This window comes from Magallana gigas, chromosome 5, assembly GCF_963853765.1.
Source record: "Magallana gigas chromosome 5, xbMagGiga1.1, whole genome shotgun sequence".
Classification (NCBI taxonomy): domain Eukaryota; kingdom Metazoa; phylum Mollusca; class Bivalvia; order Ostreida; family Ostreidae; genus Magallana; species Magallana gigas.
This window is the reverse complement of record NC_088857.1, coordinates 22,038,713-22,061,891: the sequence shown is the minus strand read 5'-3', so window position 1 is coordinate 22,061,891 and position 23,179 is coordinate 22,038,713. Positions and strand designations below refer to the sequence as shown.

Below are 23,179 nucleotides of genomic sequence, written 5' to 3'. Positions count from 1 at the left end.
ATCGAATTAAATTAGTTGTTTGGATATTCAGCATATTCAGCATCCATGTCTCTTACTAACTATCTATTACTGATGCAGCGTCCATGTATGCAAGTGTAAAGACTAGTAATATCTTTAACCCAGCAGGAATCAGTTTTTAAAGGCTGGTTTTTCTACACTTTATGATGACAATTATTATATATTTTGCATTAATTTTCAGTTTCCAGAATCAAAGTAGCTAGATTAAAATAGATTATTCACACTTACCAACTCACAATCTCTTTAGAAGAAAAAATATTTAACCTCTACAAGAATATGAATGCAAAAAGAATTTGTAAGAACAATTTGTTAAACAGTGCTTGTGGGGGCAACCTAAATCCAAAAAGAAACCATGGCAAAAATTAAAACAATTACATGTATTATGATACCGTATATCTGATAATTTCGCAATGATATAACTTTCACATTTTTGGTGGTGTTTTGTTTACCATCCCAGCCTCCTATAAAATGCCTTTTTGATAACTTAAATAGTGTTCCCTTTATAATTTAAGAAATGAAGATAATAATTTTTCTATTGATCAACGTATCAAAGAAAAAATTAACTGGAAAAATTCATCAATGCGCGTGTATATAACAAAAGTTTAGTAATATATATGATTAGAAGTCACATTACAGTTGTCTTCTGTATGAAGCTATAATTTACATTTAAAATTTGGGTTGTTTTTTTTAATTTCATGTATTATTGGGGAAAAGCCACGGATAGTCACTTACATAAAACTGCTGCATCCTCGTCCGCCATGAATGCCTAATTTTACTACACCACACCATTTGATTTACAGTAAAAAAAAATGCATGTTTAAGTTTTTAGTTAGTACACCGGTGTAAACTGGTGAACACCCATTTAGGCTAAATCAAGCGCACCCTTAATTCACTGAATAAACACAAATAAAACCTTTTTTACTAGAGTTTTATTTGATAAAACTATACATTTTTTTCAAAACATGATTGGAAAATTGAAGAGAGACAATATAATAGTAGTATTTGCCTTAAAAGAACAAACACAAGGTACATTGTACAAATAGATCATTATTGTTAAGAATAGAAAACGCTAATAAAATGGCACCAACATTGAAGATAAATCTGTCATTTTAATATATATATTTACTATCTTATGCCTTTCAATCTTTTTATGATTGAACGAAAACAAATGTTATCGAATTTCATTTATTTGTAAACAAATAACACGTTACAGACTTCACGAGATTTCACCGAATAGTTTACATTAATAGCATTATTTTTTAGGAAAAGGCCCGACATAAAAGTATAAATAAATACATTATTTCAACAATTTCATCAAATGTTGTCAAGATAATTGATAGGTTTTGAAACATTTCAATAAAAAAAATCACTAGTTATTTCTTTAAACCGAACATCTATCAAAAAAGATGAAGTGTTTAAAATTGATTTATAAATACAACCTGAAATCATGTATTAAAAGAAACTTCGGGTCTACAATGAAAGACAATTGGTGTTTATATTTGTAATAAGATGAATGGGGTCTATGTAATATAACATTAAATTCGCACACTTAGATGCAAAAGGTCGTGGAGCTTCAACAAGTAAAAACAATAATGTATTTGGTGTTTGATTAATCTATGCTAAGACTATTAACATCTTAGAATAACTAAAAGAAGAATATTCTAATTGCAGATATGCGCTACAAAGCGTGAACACAGAAGCAACCTACATGTAATTGAATATTACATCGTAACGACATTTTATTTTGGCACAATTGGATCACATTTCGGTGACTTAAATCACTATATTGAATAAGAATATATTATATCATATTAATATCACATTTTGAGACAGTACGTTTTAATAAAACGTGTGGAAAAAAAAGCAAAAAGAATTTGTGTACAACCAACCTTTCATACTATCTTATTGTCAATAGCACACACTAGTACGATCAAATGATAAAGCACTTTCTAAATTACAATAAATTCATTCATTCAAACACTATTTTTTTTTCTTCATTCACTATAAAGCATTATATGTATTTAGCGAAGTGTTTTGCTGTTGATCAACATTGATGTATATTTCCTTTAACCTGTCGATGCGATCGTTTTCATCAATAGGTGGACATGGCATCATTTGAATGTTGGTTTCACCGTGTTTACTATACTGAGGAGGAGATCTATGGAGTTTGGGACTGGAAGTGTTCGAATCAAAAACCGCGTGCTCGTGTATTGAGGTCAAGGGTGACATTGAACTGCGGACCGGAAGTGACCCTCTGCGAATTGGAGAGGTATCTGGCGAAATTGATATTGGTCCCGGGTTGGTGCTACACCTTTTCAAGTCATTACGATCGTTTAGGATGTTTTCTTTTGTTTGCAGAATTTCGTTGTGTTCGAAACCTTGATTAACCAGACCATAGGGATCTGATGCAGTTTTTCGCAAGTCATACTGAAAATAGAGGTAAGAAGTGGTCTTTTTAAAATTCGAATTGTAGTTTGATTTTTTTTTTAAATTATCTTTAAGAATGAAAGATGATTTTGAAAGTAATGATGATGAAGGAGTACACACCTTTAGTTGTGGTAGGGTTGCAAAGGATTTCCTGTGCTCACTAGTGTAAACGTCTTCTTTGACGAAAGGTTTTTCAATCAATATGTATTTTGCAGCTAGTTTTGGAATTTTGTAGTCGAGACACACGATGACAAACCCAGTGATTGTTGTAAGAATGCCTTAAAGGAAGAAGAAAAAAGAATGAACTACACAATGAAGAACTGTACACCTACTTATATAGAATATGCACTTCATTTACTACAATAACGCCATACATGTCGGAAGATACAAATGCACATTGATAAACTCACCAAAGATAAGAACAGCCCAGAAACAAGGGCCATAGTAGGTAACAAAATCAACATCACTTCCCAGAATTCGGAAAGGAAGGCGGGGCTGAAGTACGTGGAAAGTGACACATGCAAAAATCATGGTGACTCCGGTTAATGTCAGTAAAAAGGCACCGTAAAAAACCACTGTGACCATCATAATGTTTGCAAGGATCCAGAATGCAAAAGAGGTCCTACAAATAGAAATATTCATTATCAATAGAATGTGTATGTTTAATAAACCATCTACGTTCAGTTAATTAAATTATAATAGCAGAAGAAGTGAAGATATTGTGCTATATAGTACCATAATAAAATGAAGGAAAGGTTTCCAGCCCCGGTGTAGCCTCTACCCCATCGCATGCCCCCGGCATCAGTACTGAGATATTCAACAAGATGTAGGACTGGAATAGGAAGACCTCTACCCAAGCAGTGTCGTAGCTCTTGAATCGGACCACGAACTGTAATTTAGATTATATACATCCCTAAGTAACAAATTGAAGTTTGTTATGTCTAAATGGCAATCAATCAAATGACAATGTTATAAATCAATCGAAAGAAACTATGAAATACCATTATCAAGGTCTATGGCTTCATTGTACTCAATTTCTCCCTTAGATTGGTTAAACGTTCCTGAAAAAAAAAACCAAAAAGTTATTATATTTCACTATTCAACGCTTTTAACACTGTTTTGGTTTGTTTGATATTTTGCCTGTTTTACTTGTATGAGCATAAGCATAGTCGATAGATAGTAAGATAGATTGTGGTACCTGTCAATGTGATGTTGATTCTACGAAGACCAACAAATATGCCCAGGGTTCCTGAGATTTCCTCTTCAGATCTGTACACGTAAGCAGATTTAACTTGGACTTCACCATACTGCCAACAGTAGCCCAAAGATGTCACTAAAAAAATGAACGCCATGTCATAAAAAACAGACTTCTGAGGATTTAATAAAGAAATGCAAGACATCCGAAAACACGTGATCTCATTCAACCTTTAGTTAGTTTGTATTATATGTTATTCGTGTTTTTACTTTACAGATGGGGTTTTAAATATCTAGTTATGTCATACGAGATCAAGGGGCTGTGTGAAAGACCCATTGCACAATATATTCAACCGAATTGATGTGCTAAAATCTGTGTTCCGTTGGCAAGTTTAAGCAAACATTAATTCAATGATTTTCATTTTATTTGAAGACCTATCAGCAATGCAATGTAAACAAGCAAATTGCAAACCTAGCGATTTTTATTACTGCACATTTAGAAATGTCTTTGAACAGATATGCTGACAACTAAACTTCCGGTATAGGTGAGAGCAAATGGTGTATTGGACCCACGTTTTGCTTGTTTGCCTCACCAATAGACAAGTCTTACAAATCGACAACACGTGCACGGTAGCCATTTTATTGTGCAGAAGAATGCAAAGTCTACGGACTGTACTTTAATAATATCATCTAATTATTACGATGCACTATAATAATGATGGCATTATGGACTCCAACACTTACAGACAATGGTCGATCCAATTCCCAAGCTGAAAACAGTTCGAACCAAGTTTATCCATCTCTGAAACGAAAATATCAAGAAAATGTATAACCCTCCTACTCCTAGTAATGGCTACGTACTAATAAGCAGCCTTCAAATACAGAGGACTTAGCCTTTCCTTGTATTAAATGTGCTTTATAAATGATATGGCGGTTGTTGTAGACGGTAAATACATGGACAATATTTAGTACTACCAAAAGCCATCAAAGGTCAACAAAACACCAATATTTTGTCAGTCGGTTGCCAGTATAATTATATTTACTGCATGCGCTTCTCTTTATCGTTATGGCCACAAAACTAGGTGGTCTGTTTGGTTTGACAAATACTAATATATGTAATTAACTATTACATCCCTTAGAGTTCATCTCTTGAAAAAAAAATGTTTTACCTACATCCTGCTCATAGGAACGGTACAGATGTTTATTGATTTTTTGTCTTTTAAAAATGTTTTTGATTATATTTGTTTTATATTTGTGGTAATACTTATTGGGAAAAGGATTCAAACAACAGCTTCCGTGATTCTATAAATTTTTCAAAGTTCTTTTAATGTGATCGATTATCTGAAGGCAACAGACACAGGTGACAAGTTCATTTAGGTTATTTAATGTAAAACACGAGAAATGACTGAAAACAGACAATAATTTGAAAGTCAAAGAGGTGTCGGGTCAGAGTCGGGTTAAAAAAAAAACCAAGAAAACTGAGAGAAATCACGCTTCGCCATGATTTATGGGGTGATATAAAATTCATTCCTGTAGCTAGTCTGGCCAAGAAAGGTGAGAGAGAGAGAGAGAGAGAGAGAGAGAGAGAGAGAGAGAGAGAGAGAGAGAGACTGATCAACCATTTTAAAAAAAGAAATTAAACATCTTTGGAGTCCTGAATTCAATATAATTTTCTTTTTCTTTTTTAGATAAAACTGTTGACACATGAACCGCTAATTGTGTATGTACGTACCTTAATTAATTAAGACAGATTTCAATATTTTTAAAATCAAATCAAAATTATTTAGAATGAGTTAAGTTTCCAATAACCATCAAAAACAATAAACTCTATCTTCTTTAATTCATTTTTAATATTTTAAAAGGGGATATTTTTCGGGGAATAATAAACAGACAGTGAAATGTATTAATTAAGCTAATTGTAAGAAATAACTCTAGGCATATTTTCATTTCAGAGTCTATGGTGGTAAACCGCAATTTGTTAAAGGTCGAACAGGAAAGAAATACAAATTACGGAAAGCATGTATATAATCAGAAATCACATAAAAAAATTATGACGTCGGGAATTAATTTGAATTCCTTGACTATAATGACTGTTATCTTTCAATATGAAACAAAAGGAAGGTGAAAATTTGCTTGTTTCTTTAAAGGTTATATCTTAAATTCTGATGAACTGTCCTTTATAATAAATGTGATTCTTGCTGATCAACTAAAGAATGAAATACAAATGACTCAATTTTTAATTAAATAAAAAGAAAGAGAGAAATGAATAGAAAAAAACTGCATGTAACAGCGATGGATGAAATGTAATACAAATAGAAACAAATACAATGATGACAATGATGATGTTGCTATGAAAATGTTGACGACTGCAAAGAGAAGCGGCGATGATGATAATATAATCTCCGGGATTTTCTGGTTGACCATTCGGATTAATTGTACAAATACACGTACAACCTAGTCGTATCTGAACATTACCAGACAGTCTTACGACCGAGTTGTATGTGTGCTTGTCTGGGGACAGAGCGATTCGAACTGAATACCAACAGCGCTGAAGCACCGGATTTATATTGAAATGGAAGATGTCGGAGACAACCTAATCGGTGTAGGGAGAGCTATTTTTAAGGTGGTAATTTTTTTTCGGTTTTGTTTGAACACGGTACTACCTGTGATGTTTTTGCTTTAAGTGATGTTACTACACAGAAGGTGTGACTCGAAACAAGAAAGTAAACCAGGGAAGTGATGTTTCCTCTAAAATCATCGGTTTCCGAAACAACTTAATCGCGACCTAAATATAGAATCGGTCGCGGCAAGACACGTAGCGAATAACTTAACGATTAGAAGAAAAAAACAGAATTGCTGAATCAGTTCTGCTGAACTTGTCAGCTGAGGTGAGAAGTAACACGCATGCCCCAAATAGGAAGATTCCGTTAGAAAGTACGACATTTGCGGTCATTAATTTGGAGCTGGCCGTTACGTAATCTTTATCGCAGCCCTATCTTGCTTTTACCTGAATCGCCCATCGAGGCGATATGTCTCTTTTTATGATCGTTTGATTATTATAGGAAGTGTATTACCAGAAAATATGTTTGTTTATGCATTAAAAGCTCTTTATCACATAATGTTTAATACACAGATGACAAATCGTAAAGGTGTTTCTTCCTAACCTTAGAACGGTCATAGGGTGTAAGTTTGTGCATGCAAACACTTGATCGCCGGTTGTCATTGTATTGGGAAAATGATTGGATTTGTTAAAGGTGACCAACTCACAAAATGAAATGTATGAACACAAATATGAAGTGTTGATGAATTTTCTTCTGCAGAAAGAAGATGATTCTGAAATTAAACTTACTTCTTTTCCTCGTATGCCAATAGCAACTATGATTGCTGCCACAGAGACCAAGACGCATGCGTAGATTGCACTAACTAGCTGAATGTCAATTGTTACAGGAGTTCTCTTCTCTCCATAGAAAGAAAATCCGAAATCACCGCGAAAAGCTCTGAACCAAGTCATGCTGAAAAATGACAAAAAGACCCTATATACACAGACCGTTGACTTTGAATGCGAGCGAATCATCAATCAAATGGGATGAGGAGGAAAAACGTTACGTATTACTCCAAAACAAAGTGCAGCACGTCATTCTTTTCTCGCGCCCATGTTACTTTACGTTTTGGTAGTGGCAATAAAGCTAACCTTTCATTTTTTACACGTGAGAATGATTTCAATAAGCTTGATATATTTATGTCTTTTAGGCGCCTTACTATTAATTAACAATTTTTTGACTAGATGAAAGAAATTGACAAAGCTTTGACATGAATGATGTGGTGGATTGATTGAGTGATAAAAAAACTTTCATTCTTTCTCTCTATCTGATAGAGAGGGGGAAAACGAAGAGAGTTTTCGTCCTCCAAATAGCAATATTTACATAATAAGCGGAAAACGTAATCGTTCCTACTCAGAGGACGGCTTTTTAATTCTGCGCTGCTATGCTGTATACATGAATGTTGATAAACTTCGTTGCCTATCACCCATACAATAGCAGGTATGGCTAGAAATCAAGATATTTACCTTAAACAGACTGCTGATGTCTAATTCCTCTTTTCCGGCCGTCTCTCTGAAAGTTGAGAAATTGCATGTTCAGTTTAATCCTTCAGACACCAGGATATTATCGCCGATATATATATTTCTTTCTCAGTGAGTGTTTCTTTCTCACTCTCTTTCTCTCAGTAAGATCACAATGGCTTTTGACACGCCACTTAGAGAAAGTTGACAATGTGGCGTTGTCCATGTCACTGAATGTAGAATTTGTGTTGTATAAAACGTCCATAAAAATATAATAATAAGGCGCTCATGCGTGTATATGCGCGTGTGTCGGACTGTAACGATTTCTATGATAATGTTTCACGAGATGTAAATAGAGTTGCAAGTTAATAAAGTGGATAAGGCACATATAATTAAATGCAAAATTGCGGAAATATGAAGCATAAATTTAATAAACAAAAATGCATTTAAATATTGCATAGCATCATTTTCGTTTGTAATTAATAATGATTAATTGTTTTTAAAAAAATCATTATAGCTTCTAAGAAAAAATATAAATTGAAGATGAACAGAATGCAAAGTTGCATAATAAATGCATCAACCTCCTTAATTTATGAAATTAATTTTTTAAAATTAAAATTAAAAAAAAATAATAATAAGGAAAGTTTATCACTGACCATAAAACAAGCTGTTTCCCGGCCGGATCCTATATTAAACCTGGGGGTCGTGTAAAACTATAAACTTCTCAATGTAATTGGACAAAAAATGTCAACTTCCTATCGGCAGATACAAGTTTTGTTTTAAGAAAGCCTTAAGATGATAATACCGGCTGATGATATAGAGACTGCTGTCAAAGTCAGGTGATCAGCCCTTAATGACTGATCCCCGGCGCTCCGGTTACGTTTTATAAACCCAGTCGGGCTGCTTACTGCGCCGGTGTGATTATCATTCATTGAAAATAAATAAATATGAGCCATCAGGTGAATTGGGATTTTCGGCTGTCATATTTTTATCTTTCTCTCTACGACATCGCTTACTATATTTTACATTTGCATGGTTAGTTCCTCCCACTTTTTCTGGGGTTTTTTTTCTCTCACTTTTTTTTCCAACAAATCTAAAGGTCGCCTCCACACGACTGTTTCATACAATGACTATTCAGATATACTAAGTGGCGGACAAAGAGAGTACAAAACACTTCAAAAATTAAAGTCGACATCAAGTTCCTTTATATATCAAAAGAATGACTATGCTTATGATGAAATATAGCAACTAGAAAATTGTTGCCTTTTGGTGTGTTTTTTTTCTTCTCACTTCCAGAGCACACATACAAGTAAGAATATTCATATAGTAATTAATGATGATATGGAATGCGTTATTTTAGATATGACATTTAATAACGTAAATTCATAATAACAATTGCTTAATATATGTAATAGGGGAATGCCCGCTGTTTCCAACGGTCAAGAAGGTTTGGTAATGTAGCGGTAGGTCAAATTCACTTATTTCTGGTTATTATTTATCATTCATATTTGTAAGATCATTTTAATGTAAGCGGCATATGGTTTAACCACTTCGTTATTTCATATAAAATCACTTTATTTTTTCATAAGAGTGTATTACCAAGAATAGTTAAATTCCGAATATCGATCAAAGGATAGTTCATCGTACAAGAGCTTAAGTAGAACTACATATTTCTTAAAGATGTTTCAATTTATTATTTAATACAAACGGGTTTATTCCCAGAGAGTACATTTTCCGTGTAACCCAGTCTATTTGTTTAACTTTGTCCGCGTTATATAGAAATTTCTTTTTAAGTTAATGAGAACCAGACATATATTCGTCGATTATGTAATAGTTTGCAAAGAAGAAGGAGAAGAAAACCCCCCAATTTTTGTTCCCTGCAATAAAGAGGCATTGATTTACATAATTCCTAGAAGCACCATCTCGAGTTCGTAGAATTACCCATGAATTAACTCTTTATTGTTTATTTAGTTACCCATAAGTACCTACCCACCCACCCCCAAGAGACTGTCAACTCGCGACCCAGGAAGTACAAACTTATACAAATATAATTCACATGCATCTTAAGGTGCAAAGTTGATTTTTTTTTTTTATTGTTCTGCATAACTATTTGTTCATGATTCACTAGTGCACAAGACGTGTTTAACAACAATATTTCCCGCCGCTGAATAAATATACTTCAATAGGCTAAAAAAACCCGACATTTATTTACTTTTTTGAAAATCCAATAAGATTTTAAATTACTTCACCTGTTATGTCAATTTTCTGCATTCTTAATTAAAAATTACAGTTATTTGCAGAGTTTACACAATTTGGTCTTACCTTTTAACTGAATAAGAAAGCTTCAAACGTATATCATTCCTTGTATATATCGATTAATTATTTCTGAAGCGAAGGGAAACTTGGTGGAAAGATATGCATGTTAGAATGACTAAGATTAGTCGATTAAAGTTTTTGTAACGAATTAGTCGCTACCTTTTCAGTAATGAGTGGACATGTACCTAACTTTTACTCAACACCCTAATGAGGTCCCCTTAGATATAGATAGTTTCCCCTCTGATCCCAAATGAAAGTAAATATTGATTGTACTCTAACAGACAACCAAAAGTGACCACAAGATTGTGTCACGCCGATTTTCAAAAAAAAGGACCCATTAAAGGTATGGAATTGAAAGACATAAATTTTAAAGCAGCCACGAAGATATATTGATTTAATTAATTACAAAGTTATACATATATTTATGATAGCATTAAGTGAGTGGATTTCCAAGGTTAGAAACTTCCCCTTTAAAACACAGAACTTTAATTACGTAAAAAGAAGATTCCTTACCGAGAGTCTTGACAACACTCCCAATAAATTTAATACAAAACTATTTCATTTGGACAAAATCGATATTTCTGACGTGGAAATATTAAAAAATGTTTTTGAAGAAAAAGAACTTTAGAACGCGTCAAATTTTAATTCCATTTTAAATATATTAAATCAATATCTCTAGTTTTAAAAAGACACAATAGACCATGCCGCAACTAAATTATATGCATAAACTGTTTTTGAAGGAAAAGAACTTTAGAACGCGTCAAAATTTTAATTCCATTTTAAATACAATCAATATCTCTAGTTTAAAAAGACACAATGGACCATGCCGCAACTAAATTTTTCAATCTCAACATATGAATTTGCTCCTTCTCAAATAAAATATGCATGAATTCTTATCTTTTTCGATTCATTTCTTTAAAATTTCAAACATGGGGTGTGGTTCAAAAAGAAATATTTTTTTAAAATTTTTGTAGAAAGTGAAAATGGTTCATTTTGGTAAATAAGGCTAATTAGAATGGACGTCTTTTGGTACAAATTGAATCATTTTCCGCTGTGTTGACATTGTTTGATAATCTTAATCCTGTTTGTGAGATGCCAGCATTCCACCATCCAGTATCGTATCCCCAGTACCAGCTACGCACTCTCTGCATTCACCCAGGTGAGGAGATTAATAGTATCGCGAACCCGGAGCTGTATTCCGGAAGTCAAATACCTAGACTTTGTTGTTACAAGATCCAAATATCGACGGGGTATGTAAACTAATTCTCTTTTTCTTCTTGTTTTTTTTTTCCATTATTCTGTACTTGATGTTTTGAACCTTACTCTTTACAAGCCAATTTGTTAACTTTATACAAAGACAAACAGACGATCGGACAGACTCACCGTGTATTATTCATGGTGTAAACATTTCAAAGGGGTTATAAAAATATCGATGCAGTAATTAATGTGAGGATAATATATAACTGAAAAATATCAATAAAAAGTAATTGATTTAAGTATGCATCTGGCATGCTGCATGTATCAAGACTTAAGTAATCAAAATTGATGCAGATACCTACTTCTTTCTCAAACGGGCCCGTTGCCCCCTTAAAGCCATAGTGCAAAACAGTTTAATGAATAGACAACATCTTACAGAAATGAATAAATGATAAAAGCCGTTATAGAACGCTAATTGATCTTTTGATTTCTGAGGAGTATAGTTTATACCCTTACCAAATATTTCAGAGATTTCAATAAATTTTTAGACTTAGCGTTGTTAAAGTTCTGATTGACGACGACTTAGAATTTATTCCTACAATAGGAGCATTCTGTTGCGGGATTCAAAAGATCACTGAGTATAAGCATGATTTTATCCTTTATTAATTTCAATTAAAATTTAAAACTTCTTATACGACAAATAGTTCATGTAATGACTTTTAACTTTAGATTGAAAATTTATTTAGTAAAGGGAAGCTATTTCGTAAATTGCATACGTGAAAAGTTATTAAAACCTGCAATAAGTTGCCATGCAGTAAATTAAACTTTTTGAAAAACTTTAAACTTTAAAAATGAAGAATATAGAACTGTATGGGTACGCATCAAGATCTTGTGCTGCAATAGGCGCACTGTGTGTTAACAATATGCATACTACCGAGATTTTAGTCACGATGTATCCAACAGAGATTTTACTTCTTAATTCTTACGTAATTTTGATAGGTATTGACTTTTTTTAATACCACCACATAGCCAAAGGTTGTTCCTAATCATCTCTAATTTTTGCGTGCTAAACAAATTCTTATGTAATTTTATTTGACGTCAAATTAGACCAAATAGTGCATCTACCCGCCAACAAATAAGGCATTCGTGCCGCTATGCGCGTGCATATTACGTAATAACTCCAAAGTCGAAAAAAAGAACCCCTTAAAAAATGGTGCTTTTCACGAAAGGGGCGCATGTTTCAAGACAGATATTCATCAAAAGCCGACAGCTAGGATGTTAAGCCTTGAAGTGTTACAGGATTAAAGACCTGCAAGTGAACTATAAGACGCATTATCACCGTTCGTTGTTTACCAATACATTAACAGCGAAGAATAAAGACATTTAGGACCCAATTAAGAGGATCAAGGAAACGAGGGGGTCAAAAAACTGGGCGGATCTCTGATTTTTAAGATCCCTAAGCGAGTTTTGATTTACTTTTCCCCCGTTTTAGAATAGAAATTGAGGTTCAGGCTTTTACCACTTTTTGGGCATGACGGAAACGACTCCATTGTGGAATGGTTATGTAATTAGTTTCAAAATTTAGAGCCCTCAGCAGGTCCTACAGTCTGAGTTGCTGGCTTGTTTTTTTTTTACATCATACATGTAACACCCGAAATATTATCGCTTTAAAAGTTTTTTTTAAGCTAGATGAATAAATGTGCAGGAAATGCTTAAAATATTGACTTTTGCCGTTATGTGTTTTACAGTATTATAAAGAAGATTAATGTTTTTCATAGTACCAACCAGACAGTAAGAGAGGCCTACCATTCTTAGTACAACTTGAGGCCAAGAAGCGACACATATAACGCAAGTATATTTCTACAAAGTTTCTTGCAAGTTGTTAAAATTGTTTTCTTTTAATATTGCGAAAAATGAATCAAAAACCAACCATGACCTTAATTTAACTAACCATAACCTTGACATAACATTTGGGAACTAATCAATTCGTCACATCGTAAAATATTTCACCAATAAATCATGTTTGCTTTGCCTTGCGCAAAAAAAAACAAAAAACTATACACTTTACTATTTATGTGGATGATGCTAAAATTGTCGAAAAGAGCGTTGACTTCTTTGTCGTGAATTTTTATGAAGAAGCAACGATCAAGCTATCGTTAAACCAGACTTCACTTATGAAAACCATTCGTCTGACATAAAAACAAACTATACTTATATTCACGTAACAATCAATTAGTTTTTTTTTTCAGATCGATGAACTCGAGAATAAAATATTTATCTTCTTAAAAAAAAGATTTCCTCTTTAAAAATTTGATAAGTAAAAGCTGCTGTATTAATATTTAGAAAGGTCATTGCTCTGAGAAATATTTGTTGTGATCATCTTTTTTTTTTAACTTATCTATCATTATGGTAAGAGTAAAAAGAAAGCTTACTTGCGATCAGATATATCTTCGTAATTATTAAAGCAAACGTAATTTGTTAAATCATTTATATCAAATAACAACCAATCGCATTGATGAGTTTTCCGCTTTGCTATTTTCAGATTTTTCAGATATTCCAACCTAAATAAGAATTCCCATAAATTGTTAAACAAGCATGTTTTCCGATTTATTTTCAACCTGCATATCTCTATATTCTGTTTCTACAAGTTCTTAGAATTGTAATTAGATAAGACGATCCACACATCTAGAAGAAACAGACTGTGTTTACACAAAATAAAGGCAAGGTCAATGTTTAAAATATTGATATTGATTTGATGGATTAGGAACAAGAGGTATTGTGTGTCATCTTTCTCTCTCTCTCTCTCTCTCTCTCTCTCTCTCTCTCTCTCTCTCTCTCAAACGAAGGACTACTGACATGCACAATAAGTATTGTAGATTGTTGCACGTATTTGGCTCGTTTTTATTCTTCAAAAACAAGTATGATAGTTTACATCTCTTGTTTACGATTCTATTTATGTGCATTTTCTTTGACACCATGCGCATGCTAAATGTATAAGATTGGTTGGAAACACTAAACAAAGGAAAATAAAAATTTTTAAAAAAAATTGCATATTGATCTATTAACTGATTTATTATAAATGCAAACGAAATTTGATCGACAATTACACAAAAATTAACGAAAACGCAAAATACAATGATCAAGAAAATGCGCATTGCATAATTAAGAGCATCGTCACGATATCGTTAAATTCTATTTTTCTGGTTTTATTATTTATAATGCTTTAGGAATGCATTTCTAATGATAAAATGAAATTTGATAATCGGTCGTAGAGTTATAAGCAAGATACGGGTTCTTTGTCATGAAACAAGGTTCATGCCCTGTTTTTGTTTACATAGATTAATAAATGTAGCGGTAAAAATATCTTAAAATTCGTTTTAAGCATAAATAAACTGTTCCTAACACTAAACACATTCATATTTGATCTAAAACTTGAAATTTTATATAGCAAAGAATTGTAAGCTCTGTAACTCGCTTATAAATGTAACCCAACGACTTGCACTCAGATTTTGGTTACCTATTAAAATGGCCTTACTAAAGCATCGTAAACATTACAGTCGAGAAAATAATTTTTGAACAAAATCGTGACCATGCCCCTTAAGTCAAACATGTAAAACCCCCCAAAATATTAAATTGGAGATTTGGAAAAAAAATAAATAAAATGATAATAATAACTCCCATCATTCGTCTTTGTCAGTTATTACAATAATTAACATAAATTGATAAAATAAGAAATCATAAGAATTTTAGTTAAAGGTATTCTTATCAAGATTGTAAAAACCCCAAAACAAATAATCAATCAAATAGTTTATATCAATGACAATTCGACGTTTATTTAAAATTTTGTGATTTATGTAATTCCGTGCAACAAGACGTCAAGAAAGCGCTCAATTTCAAACCAAAATAAAACAAACACATTAATAACTTATACTAAAATCCAATTCAATCAGTCATAATTTGATCAAACCTATTGTCAAGCTGCTTTCTTTTATGCAGTGTTTATTTTGAATTTCAAATTCAAAATATGAATAATTGTTGTACATGTAATTGTTAATTGTATAGGTACGAGACAGTCTATCTGGGACAGCGTGTATGTTTGTCTGTCTGTTCGTCAGGAATTGGATACAGTACAGCCGTCAGGAATTGGATGCAGTACAGTAGGTACACAAGCAAACGTCAAAAATATCAGACGAACGCAACAAGACGCAATCTAACACAATTTTTTCTTGTAAAGTGTATTAATTTCTACTTAATTTATGACATATGTAACCTTTAACGACTTTTTGTCAATTAGTTGAAAAACAACCGTTTTCTTCTGATAGGACACAAATTTTTTTTTAGAAGAGTTAACTTTATTGATCATGAAATATAATGAAACATTTTTGATCATTTAACATTAAAATTCTTAACTTTTGACAACTGTTACATAGTGAAATTTTATCTTTACACTTTGTGTAAATTAACCTTTATGGACTTTGTACGAAAGGTAACACTCTTATTTTTCGACATTTACGTTACATTTCCTAAATTCTGCACAGCCCTAATCCTAACCAAGCACAATCAGAGATGGACAGTTCATCTTTTAATTGACTTTAAAGTTTGTGTACTTGTTGACACATTTTTGTTAATTTTTTCATGGTTTTGTTATTTAATGGTCACTTTCTATGACTTTCAATTGAAAATCATAGTCAGTTGGAATGAGAACCGTCAGTGCTGAAACATCCCAAACGCATGGTGAATTTTTTTCTATAAACAGTCTAGGGAAAAATTAAAAACTAACGCTTGTTAGAGTCTACCACTGGATTCAAAACTAGGAGGAAAAGAATTGTACGTGAAAGGGTGTCCCTCAATGTAGCTATTAAGGATTTGTATGAATACTAAATTGAACAAATACATTTGGGAAAAGTTTAGAATGCATTAATCAAGTCATAAAAATAGGGGTTTTAGTTGTTTTCCGCAAATCGGACGTTAAATGTTTGCATTGAACATACCAGATATCCAGTACGTTCGAAAGGAAGATCAATATAAGATATATTTACGTAGTAATGACGTTCTTTCTCTAAGTTTCTGAGAAAATGCCGTATCTAGTCATCCACTTGATTGAACCAATTTATTTGCTAAAAACAGAACGCAAAAAAATAAACCCAAAACAAAACAAAAACAACAACAAAACAAAACAATATATCATAAGGATGCTGGATAGTCAACAAATTAACAATCAAATTAACCACCAGATTTGCTTTAGATTTTTAAATATGATTTTTTTAGTGAAGAAAAAATCTATAAATTTTACATTTTGAATTTAGCTGTTTTCCTATATTTTATATAGAGCTCTTTTTTAAAGGAGATCTATATAGTATATAAATGGGCACAACCATCGAGCCCTTTAATTAAATACACCCCCTCACAAAATTGATACAAAATACAGTGCTTGTTTTAATCGTAGAAATCCCACTGATAACTGGAGCGATGTTTGGAAATTAAGTATATAGGTATATAGGGACTTTGAATAGTCTTTCTAATTGTTCTGAATCTCGTTCCCTGACCTATTGGGTCCGGTCAAATTTTTAGTTGCCGAGATGTTCAGGATTAGAATTATCTTTGTAGTTTTGCGTTAATAAAATCGAGTTTCGTGCATGTTGCATCGTCATTAATTTCGTTTTTTGTCAGGAACTGTTCTTTGCTTTAACTGCTGAATTTCATCTGCGCGTGAATCGTGACCGATTTACTGTAATTTGCATCCAGTTGTTTTGTGATGATCAAAAAGGGACACCATTTGGATAATTTGGTATTTCTAAAAAAATGAACATCAAAAACAGCAAAAATCTATAGATGGTACGAGCATTAAACAGAGAATATAACACTGGCATCTAATGAATGTAAAGATAGGAGAAATTGAACGATGACAAAGCTATATTTTTGAAGAAAAAAAACTAAACAGGTGTCTGGTATAGGCCGACATATTAGTAATTTTCTGAATGAGATCCACATTTTCTGTACATATACATAGATTGTAATTCATAGGTGCGTTCGAAACAGTGCGAAACAAAACAAAACAAATACGTTTGATTTTATACGGATGACAAAGGTCGCTTAGTTTAGGTTATTTCCTATCAAAGTTTATAGTAACCAAATTTCATAATGATGCTAAAGTTAGCAAAGGGGCAGACTACAGTGGGTTAGCACATGGTGTTGCTTACGTGTAGATAAAGGGTTTACAGGAAATGTATGCTCAGCGAATTGTACAATTTTTTTATTCAAACGAGGTAAATGACATTTAAGAGAAATCATAAATGCACAGAGAGCAAACTGAAGATATGCACACGGCTTTACTAGTAAAATCCCCTTTTCGTTTAAAAATCCATATTTTAGATATGTCATTGCGTAAATCATACCAAGACTGTACCAATATAAATAAAAAAAATAGTTTTGACAAAATAAATAATGATATGTAGTATCCCGCGCCGACTCTTGTTGAAACATTCACTCCCGATGCACGAACTAGTAACAACCAGAGGCCTAGATATGCACTTTTTTGACAACTCTATTGAAATAATTAGCAATACATTTCAAATAAGGATGTTCAAGGTATTAAAATCAGGCTAAAATTTTCAATTAAGATTGTTAGTTATGTTAAGATTAATACAATATTTATTATCAGCTTAACAATCTAATAAACCTTTGCTCATTTGTAAAAAAAAAAATGTCAAACTTTGTTCAAATGTATGCAAAAGTTTGAGAGAAAATTAAAGTTAACATACAACAGAATGGCAAAATTTCAATAAATTAAAAAAAATTAATAATTGTATCAGCTTATTGACTCAGAAACATGAATAGATCATTTAAATTGGTTCTTCCGTAAAGTAATATGTATTAATAAAGTATTTAAAATCAACTACTGATAAGATCGTGACCTTTAAGGATCAAATTAGTTTTTGTGAAAAAAATCAAATACGGAAAATAAAATTCTGATAAAGATCCCGACCTTATGGTATTTAAAAAAAATAATTAACAGAAAATTAACAATTTGATGGCGACTTAGAATTCTTTACACTGTTTTTGGATTTTTAAATTTGAAGTATTTTTTTTTTATTTTTGAGGTAATCATAGTTACATTGCGACCACTGTAGTTATGAATGGTTTCTTAGGTAAAAATTACTCCTATTTACTTTTGTTGTAATTGCGAACGTCCTCCTCATATAGCTTACATAGATAAAACATAGGTCTGTAATTGGAGCACGAAACATTTAGATATCCCCAGTTTCTCCGGTTATCAATTTTGGCTGTTGTAGTCTGAAACAGATAAATCTTAAATCTATTTGCGCTCGTTCTCCCTCCTAAAAAGAGTTAAGACATTGTATTATGGAGAAGTATCTACAGTTCAATTTCAATAAAAAAATCAATAATAGTTATCCGAGAAGGTCTACATGGTTGTTTTTATTCAATTTTAAAATATGAACAAATAGCGTCAACGTTTTTCCTAGAAATTATCTAACTAGGTCATCGTGCTTGCTTTAATTTAATTTTTACTAAGGACTGAACATGATTTTAATGCGATATAGATTACGACACATGAACTGAAAGGGCAAGAGAATAACATCACTTGATCTTTAGAACCACAGACCCGCGCTTCCTGTCTGTGCAATATACAAAGAAGGAAACGTGTAGTTGATGCAGTAAATTGTTGTCAAATTGCAGGTGAATTTCATTATAATTTGAAATGCAATGCAAGTATTATGCATTGTGTAAACGACGCATGTTTTTAGCTCACCTGAGCTGAAAGCTCAAGTGAGCTATTCTGATCACATTTTGTCCGTCGTCTGTCTGACCGTCCGTCCGTCTGTCCGTCCGTCCGTAAACTTTTCACATTTTCAACATCTTCTCAAGAACTTTCAACCAAACTTGGCACAAATCATCCTTAGGCAAAGGGGATTCAAAGTTGTGAAAATTAAGGGCCACACCCGTTTTCAAGGGGAGATAATTAGAAATTAATGAAAAATTTCGAGAAATTTTCAAAAATCTTCTTCTCAAGAACCAGAGAGCCAGGAAAGCTGAAACTTGTGTGGAAGCATCCTCAGGTAGTGTAGATTCAAAGTTGTGAAATTCATGACCCCCGGGGGTAGGGTGGGGCCACAATGGGGGGTCGAAGTTTTACATAGGAATATATAGAGTAAATCTTTAAAAATCTTCTTCTCAGAAACTAAACAGCCAGGAAAGCTGAAACTTGTGTGGAAGCATCCTCAGGTAGTGTAGATTCAAAGTTGTGAAATTCATGACCCCCGGGGTAGGGTGGGGCCACAATGGGGGGGTCGAAGTTTCACATAGGAATATATAGAGTAAATCTTTAAAAATCTTCTTCTCAGAAACTAAACAGCCAGGAAAGCTGAAACTTGTGTGGAAGCATCCTCAGGTAGTGTAGATTCAAAGTTGTGAAAATCATGACCCCCGGGGTAGGGTGGGGCCACAATGGGGGGTCGAAGTTTTACATAGGAATATATAGAGTAAATCTTTAAAAATCATCTGCTCAGAAACTAAACAGCCAGGAAAGCTGAAACTTGTGTGGAAGCATCCTCAGGTAGTGTAGATTCAAAGTTGTGAAAATCATGATCCCTGGGGGTAGGGTGAGGCCACATTGGGGGGGGGGGGGTGTTAAAATTTTACATAGAAATATATAGAGTAAATCTTTGAAAATCTTCTTCTCAGAAACTAATCAGTCAGGAAAGGTGAAACTGTTGTGGAAGCATCCTCAGGTAGTGTAGATTCAAAGTTGTGAAAATCATGATCCCTGGGGGTAGGGTGGGGCACAATGGGGGGTCGAAGTTTTACATAGGAATATATAGAGTAAATCTTTAAAAATCTTCTTCTCAGAAACTAATCAGCCAGGAAAGCTGAAACTTGTGTGGAAGTATCCTCAGGTAGTGTAGATTCAAAGTTGTGAAAATCATGATCCCTGGGGGTAGGGTGAGGCCACATGGGGGGGGGGTGTTAAAGTTTTACATAGGAATATATAGAGTAAATCTTTAAAAATCTTCTTCTCAGAAACTAATCAGCAAGATGATTCTTTATAATTGTTAAAACTTTGGCTCCAGGACAAGTCTTAGGCCTCACAAGAAGGTTCAGAGTTTGATGTAGCTAAATATCCCATATATAAACAATTGTAAAGGATCTTTTTGAGAACTGCAATACTCAACATGTGATATGACTATAAAATTGAAGCAGGCAGCTATTTTTTCATTAGAATCTTTTTGTATTACTGTATTGAGTTATTGCCCTTGATTTATTGATTCTTGATTATTTTAATTAATGCATCCACTGTTAACCAATTATTGTGATGATTATTTTTATACAATAATAGATATTCAATGTATATAAGTTGTTCTGCATAAGAAGTTTTGGGTAAGGCCGGATAAGTTTGTTTATTTTTGATTTCCAATTTTTAGATACTATGAATTATTTTAGGTTGGCACATATATAGGGACAGTGTCTATTGCATTTCGATGAGTGACTTTTTGGGGTTAAACTTGAACAGGTATGGATAGATTGAGTGTGTGAACATCCTTGCTCTGTCTAATCTATGTGTTTTCTAACCTTCGATACAAAGTGTGCGGTCATTCCTGCCCTGTATCGTATTAATACAAGTGTGCAGTCATATCTGCTGGTATTGGTGGTGGTTGCGGCGGAGCACTAATGTATGGTTATCCCTGCTGATGTTCAGACCTTTCTAGCGCAAGTGTGCGGTCATCCCTGCTTGCGTAAACGTTGGTACCTGTTGAGTTGCGTAGGTGTGCGGTCATCCCTGCCTGCGTAACGTTGAGTCCCTATATATGTGCAGGAGCGGTGATTAAAGTCTGCTCTTGTAAATATTGGCAGCAATCAGGGCTATCCGAGTTCCAAGGGGGGAAAATGGATTTTATTTATACAGGATCTACATGTATTATTGTACATTGTCCAGATTGTTTGTATTATGACTCCATTAAACTGACTTTATCATACCTATTGTTCCTCAGGTGAGCGATGTGGCCCATGGGCCTCTTGTTTATTATAAGTCTAGAATATCCTATTCTGCTATCAAACACTAGGTGCTCAGAAAATTCCGTTATGTTATTACATGTAGTTTAGGCATTTAAAACTTTGTAAGTTTATATACCATATACTCATTGTTTGGCACATCTTACTTTACTTCATTGTATTTGTAAATGTGTAATTGAAATATAATGTATGTTTTATGTACCCCATGCGCCTTTCCAGTGTTTTGATCGAATGATCAGAAACAAACCGCATTAAAGAAGAAGGAAATATCAAATGCTTTTTATAGATTTTTATATAAATCTTCTTACTCTTGAGGTATAGGCAATAATTATTATTAAAGAACAATGCACACCTATGTTTTCTGTGTTTTATATGTTTATCAGATGTGTGTAGATCAGGAACACACCCATTCTACGACATGCGGTGCACGAAGCTGTTTTGATAAACAATTTTGTGGATGCATATCATTTATTAAAATTTAAATCTTCCTATAGCGTACGTTTTGTGCATTGTCATTATACACCGCAATTAAGAGACATGAAGAAATTTTGATTAACGATATATTAAAATAGGTCATTTACTACATCCTTCAGCTATACAATACATACACTCGGGTGTCAAAAGTATGTCAATCTGTTATATATATTTATATTTTATTGAAAACCAAAATTTTTCAAAGAATCGTTAAAAGGTAACCCTTTGATCTATTTTGAAAAGATTTAGATTGATAAATTCAAAAATTTTCTAGTTTTCTTTTTGGCATCATATTTGATAATTTTTTTGTATAGTTCCAGACATGATCATTAGCCTACCATTTTAACAAGACCTTGGACTTTCAGTAGGACGTAGCTATCTATTTCTTGAGTCAAAACAAGTTAAAATGACACGGTTTCAAGCGAAATATGCACCGATTGCGTAGTCAGGCAAATCTTGTTGATTTCAGAGAGCCATGGCTGAGAGGCTGAAAATGAAATATACAGGCCTACGTCACATTGCTGTTTAACACAACTACCCAAAGTCCAGGCTCTTGTTAAAATGGTTCTAAAGCACATGGCATTGTCCATAATGAGAGAATAATTACAAATAGTTACCTACTTTCAGAAAAAACTGACATTGTATATATGCTCTTAGACCCCGGCCCAGTGTTGTGGTTTCAGAAATAATAATGGTTGATATCATAGTGCCCTATTCGGTCCTAAAATAGTTTAGAATAACTAGTACCCGATCTGAAAGAATTTTTAATTGAATTTGACAAACCTTGTAAACAAGTCAACGAAAGCTTGTTGAGATCATTTTCGTAGGTAAAAAAAAAATGTTTTTTTTTTCGCAAATTAAAAATTAATTTTTTTTTTACCTACGAAAATGAGCTCAACAGTCTTTCGTTGACTTGTTTACAAGGTTTGTCAAATTCAATAAAAAATTCTTTCAGATCGGGTAATATGATAATATTTGTAATTTTAAAAAATGTAGATAAAGTCATATGCATGTATGTTGGAGTGTAACAATAATATAAAACAGATGAAAAAGAAATAATAATTGAGTCCCCCCCCCCCCCCCCGATATTTTGAACTTATATCTTTCCCTTACCTGAAAAAAATGAAAGGCAGAAGACAGATACAGGAAAATTCTGTTTCCGCACCTCCCATTTCATCATTCTGTGCGCTGGAATTTCTCTGACCTTATAAGTAAATAAACTGTTGATCTCATATCTGTCCGTTCTACGAATTGTACTGTTTATCTGGAGTGTATTTACATGTCAGTCTGAGGTGATACTCTGATCACTGGCCTCATAAATGCGCTACTCCTTGATCTTCAGTCTCTCATCTTAATCTCCACTATACGTCAGAGATTTCCACGTTGCATTTTTTGTATGATAAAGTAGCGGCTGGGCCAATACCCGGATTCTCCACGACAAGTCTGTTTATTTTTCTTAGAAAT

The 23,179-nt window shown here is 33.2% G+C and overlaps 2 protein-coding genes across 10 annotated transcripts in view; one reads left to right on the top strand and one right to left on the bottom strand.

Annotated features, from left to right (window-relative positions):
* Positions 1-1,739: 1,739 nt before the first annotated feature.
* Positions 1,740-22,889, bottom strand: LOC105331096 (dual oxidase maturation factor 1). Of its 3 annotated transcripts, none has more exons than XM_066084306.1 (10): positions 22,829-22,889; positions 7,706-7,751; positions 6,989-7,151; positions 4,384-4,441; positions 3,644-3,778; positions 3,447-3,506; positions 3,181-3,334; positions 2,856-3,067; positions 2,566-2,723; positions 1,740-2,445 (listed from the first exon to the last, which is right to left on the bottom strand). In XM_066084306.1, the coding sequence occupies exons 3-10, from the start codon at positions 7,148-7,150 to the stop codon at positions 2,020-2,022; spliced, it is 1,365 nt and encodes a 454-aa protein (XP_065940378.1). In that variant the 5' UTR covers position 7,151; positions 7,706-7,751; positions 22,829-22,889; the 3' UTR covers positions 1,740-2,019. The 3 variants fall into 3 exon arrangements, with proteins under 3 accessions (XP_065940378.1, XP_065940377.1, XP_011431435.4); XM_066084305.1 differs by lacking the exon at positions 22,829-22,889 and adding an exon at positions 10,022-10,295; XM_011433133.4 differs by lacking the exon at positions 22,829-22,889 and adding an exon at positions 8,356-8,627.
* Positions 8,926-23,179, top strand: part of LOC105331097 (dual oxidase) — a 42,693-nt gene continuing 28,439 nt past the window's right edge. For 2 of the 7 annotated variants that reach the window (XM_066084298.1, XM_066084299.1), the window contains exons 1-5: positions 8,926-9,008; positions 9,115-9,162; positions 11,115-11,265; positions 12,991-13,060; positions 15,275-15,369. The gene's annotated coding sequence lies outside the window, so the exon portion shown is untranslated. Of the gene's footprint in view, positions 9,009-9,114; positions 9,163-11,114; positions 11,266-12,960; positions 13,065-15,274; positions 15,374-23,179 lie in introns of all 7 variants that reach the window. The other 5 variants (XM_066084301.1, XM_066084300.1, XM_066084302.1 and 2 more) reach the window with 4 other exon arrangements.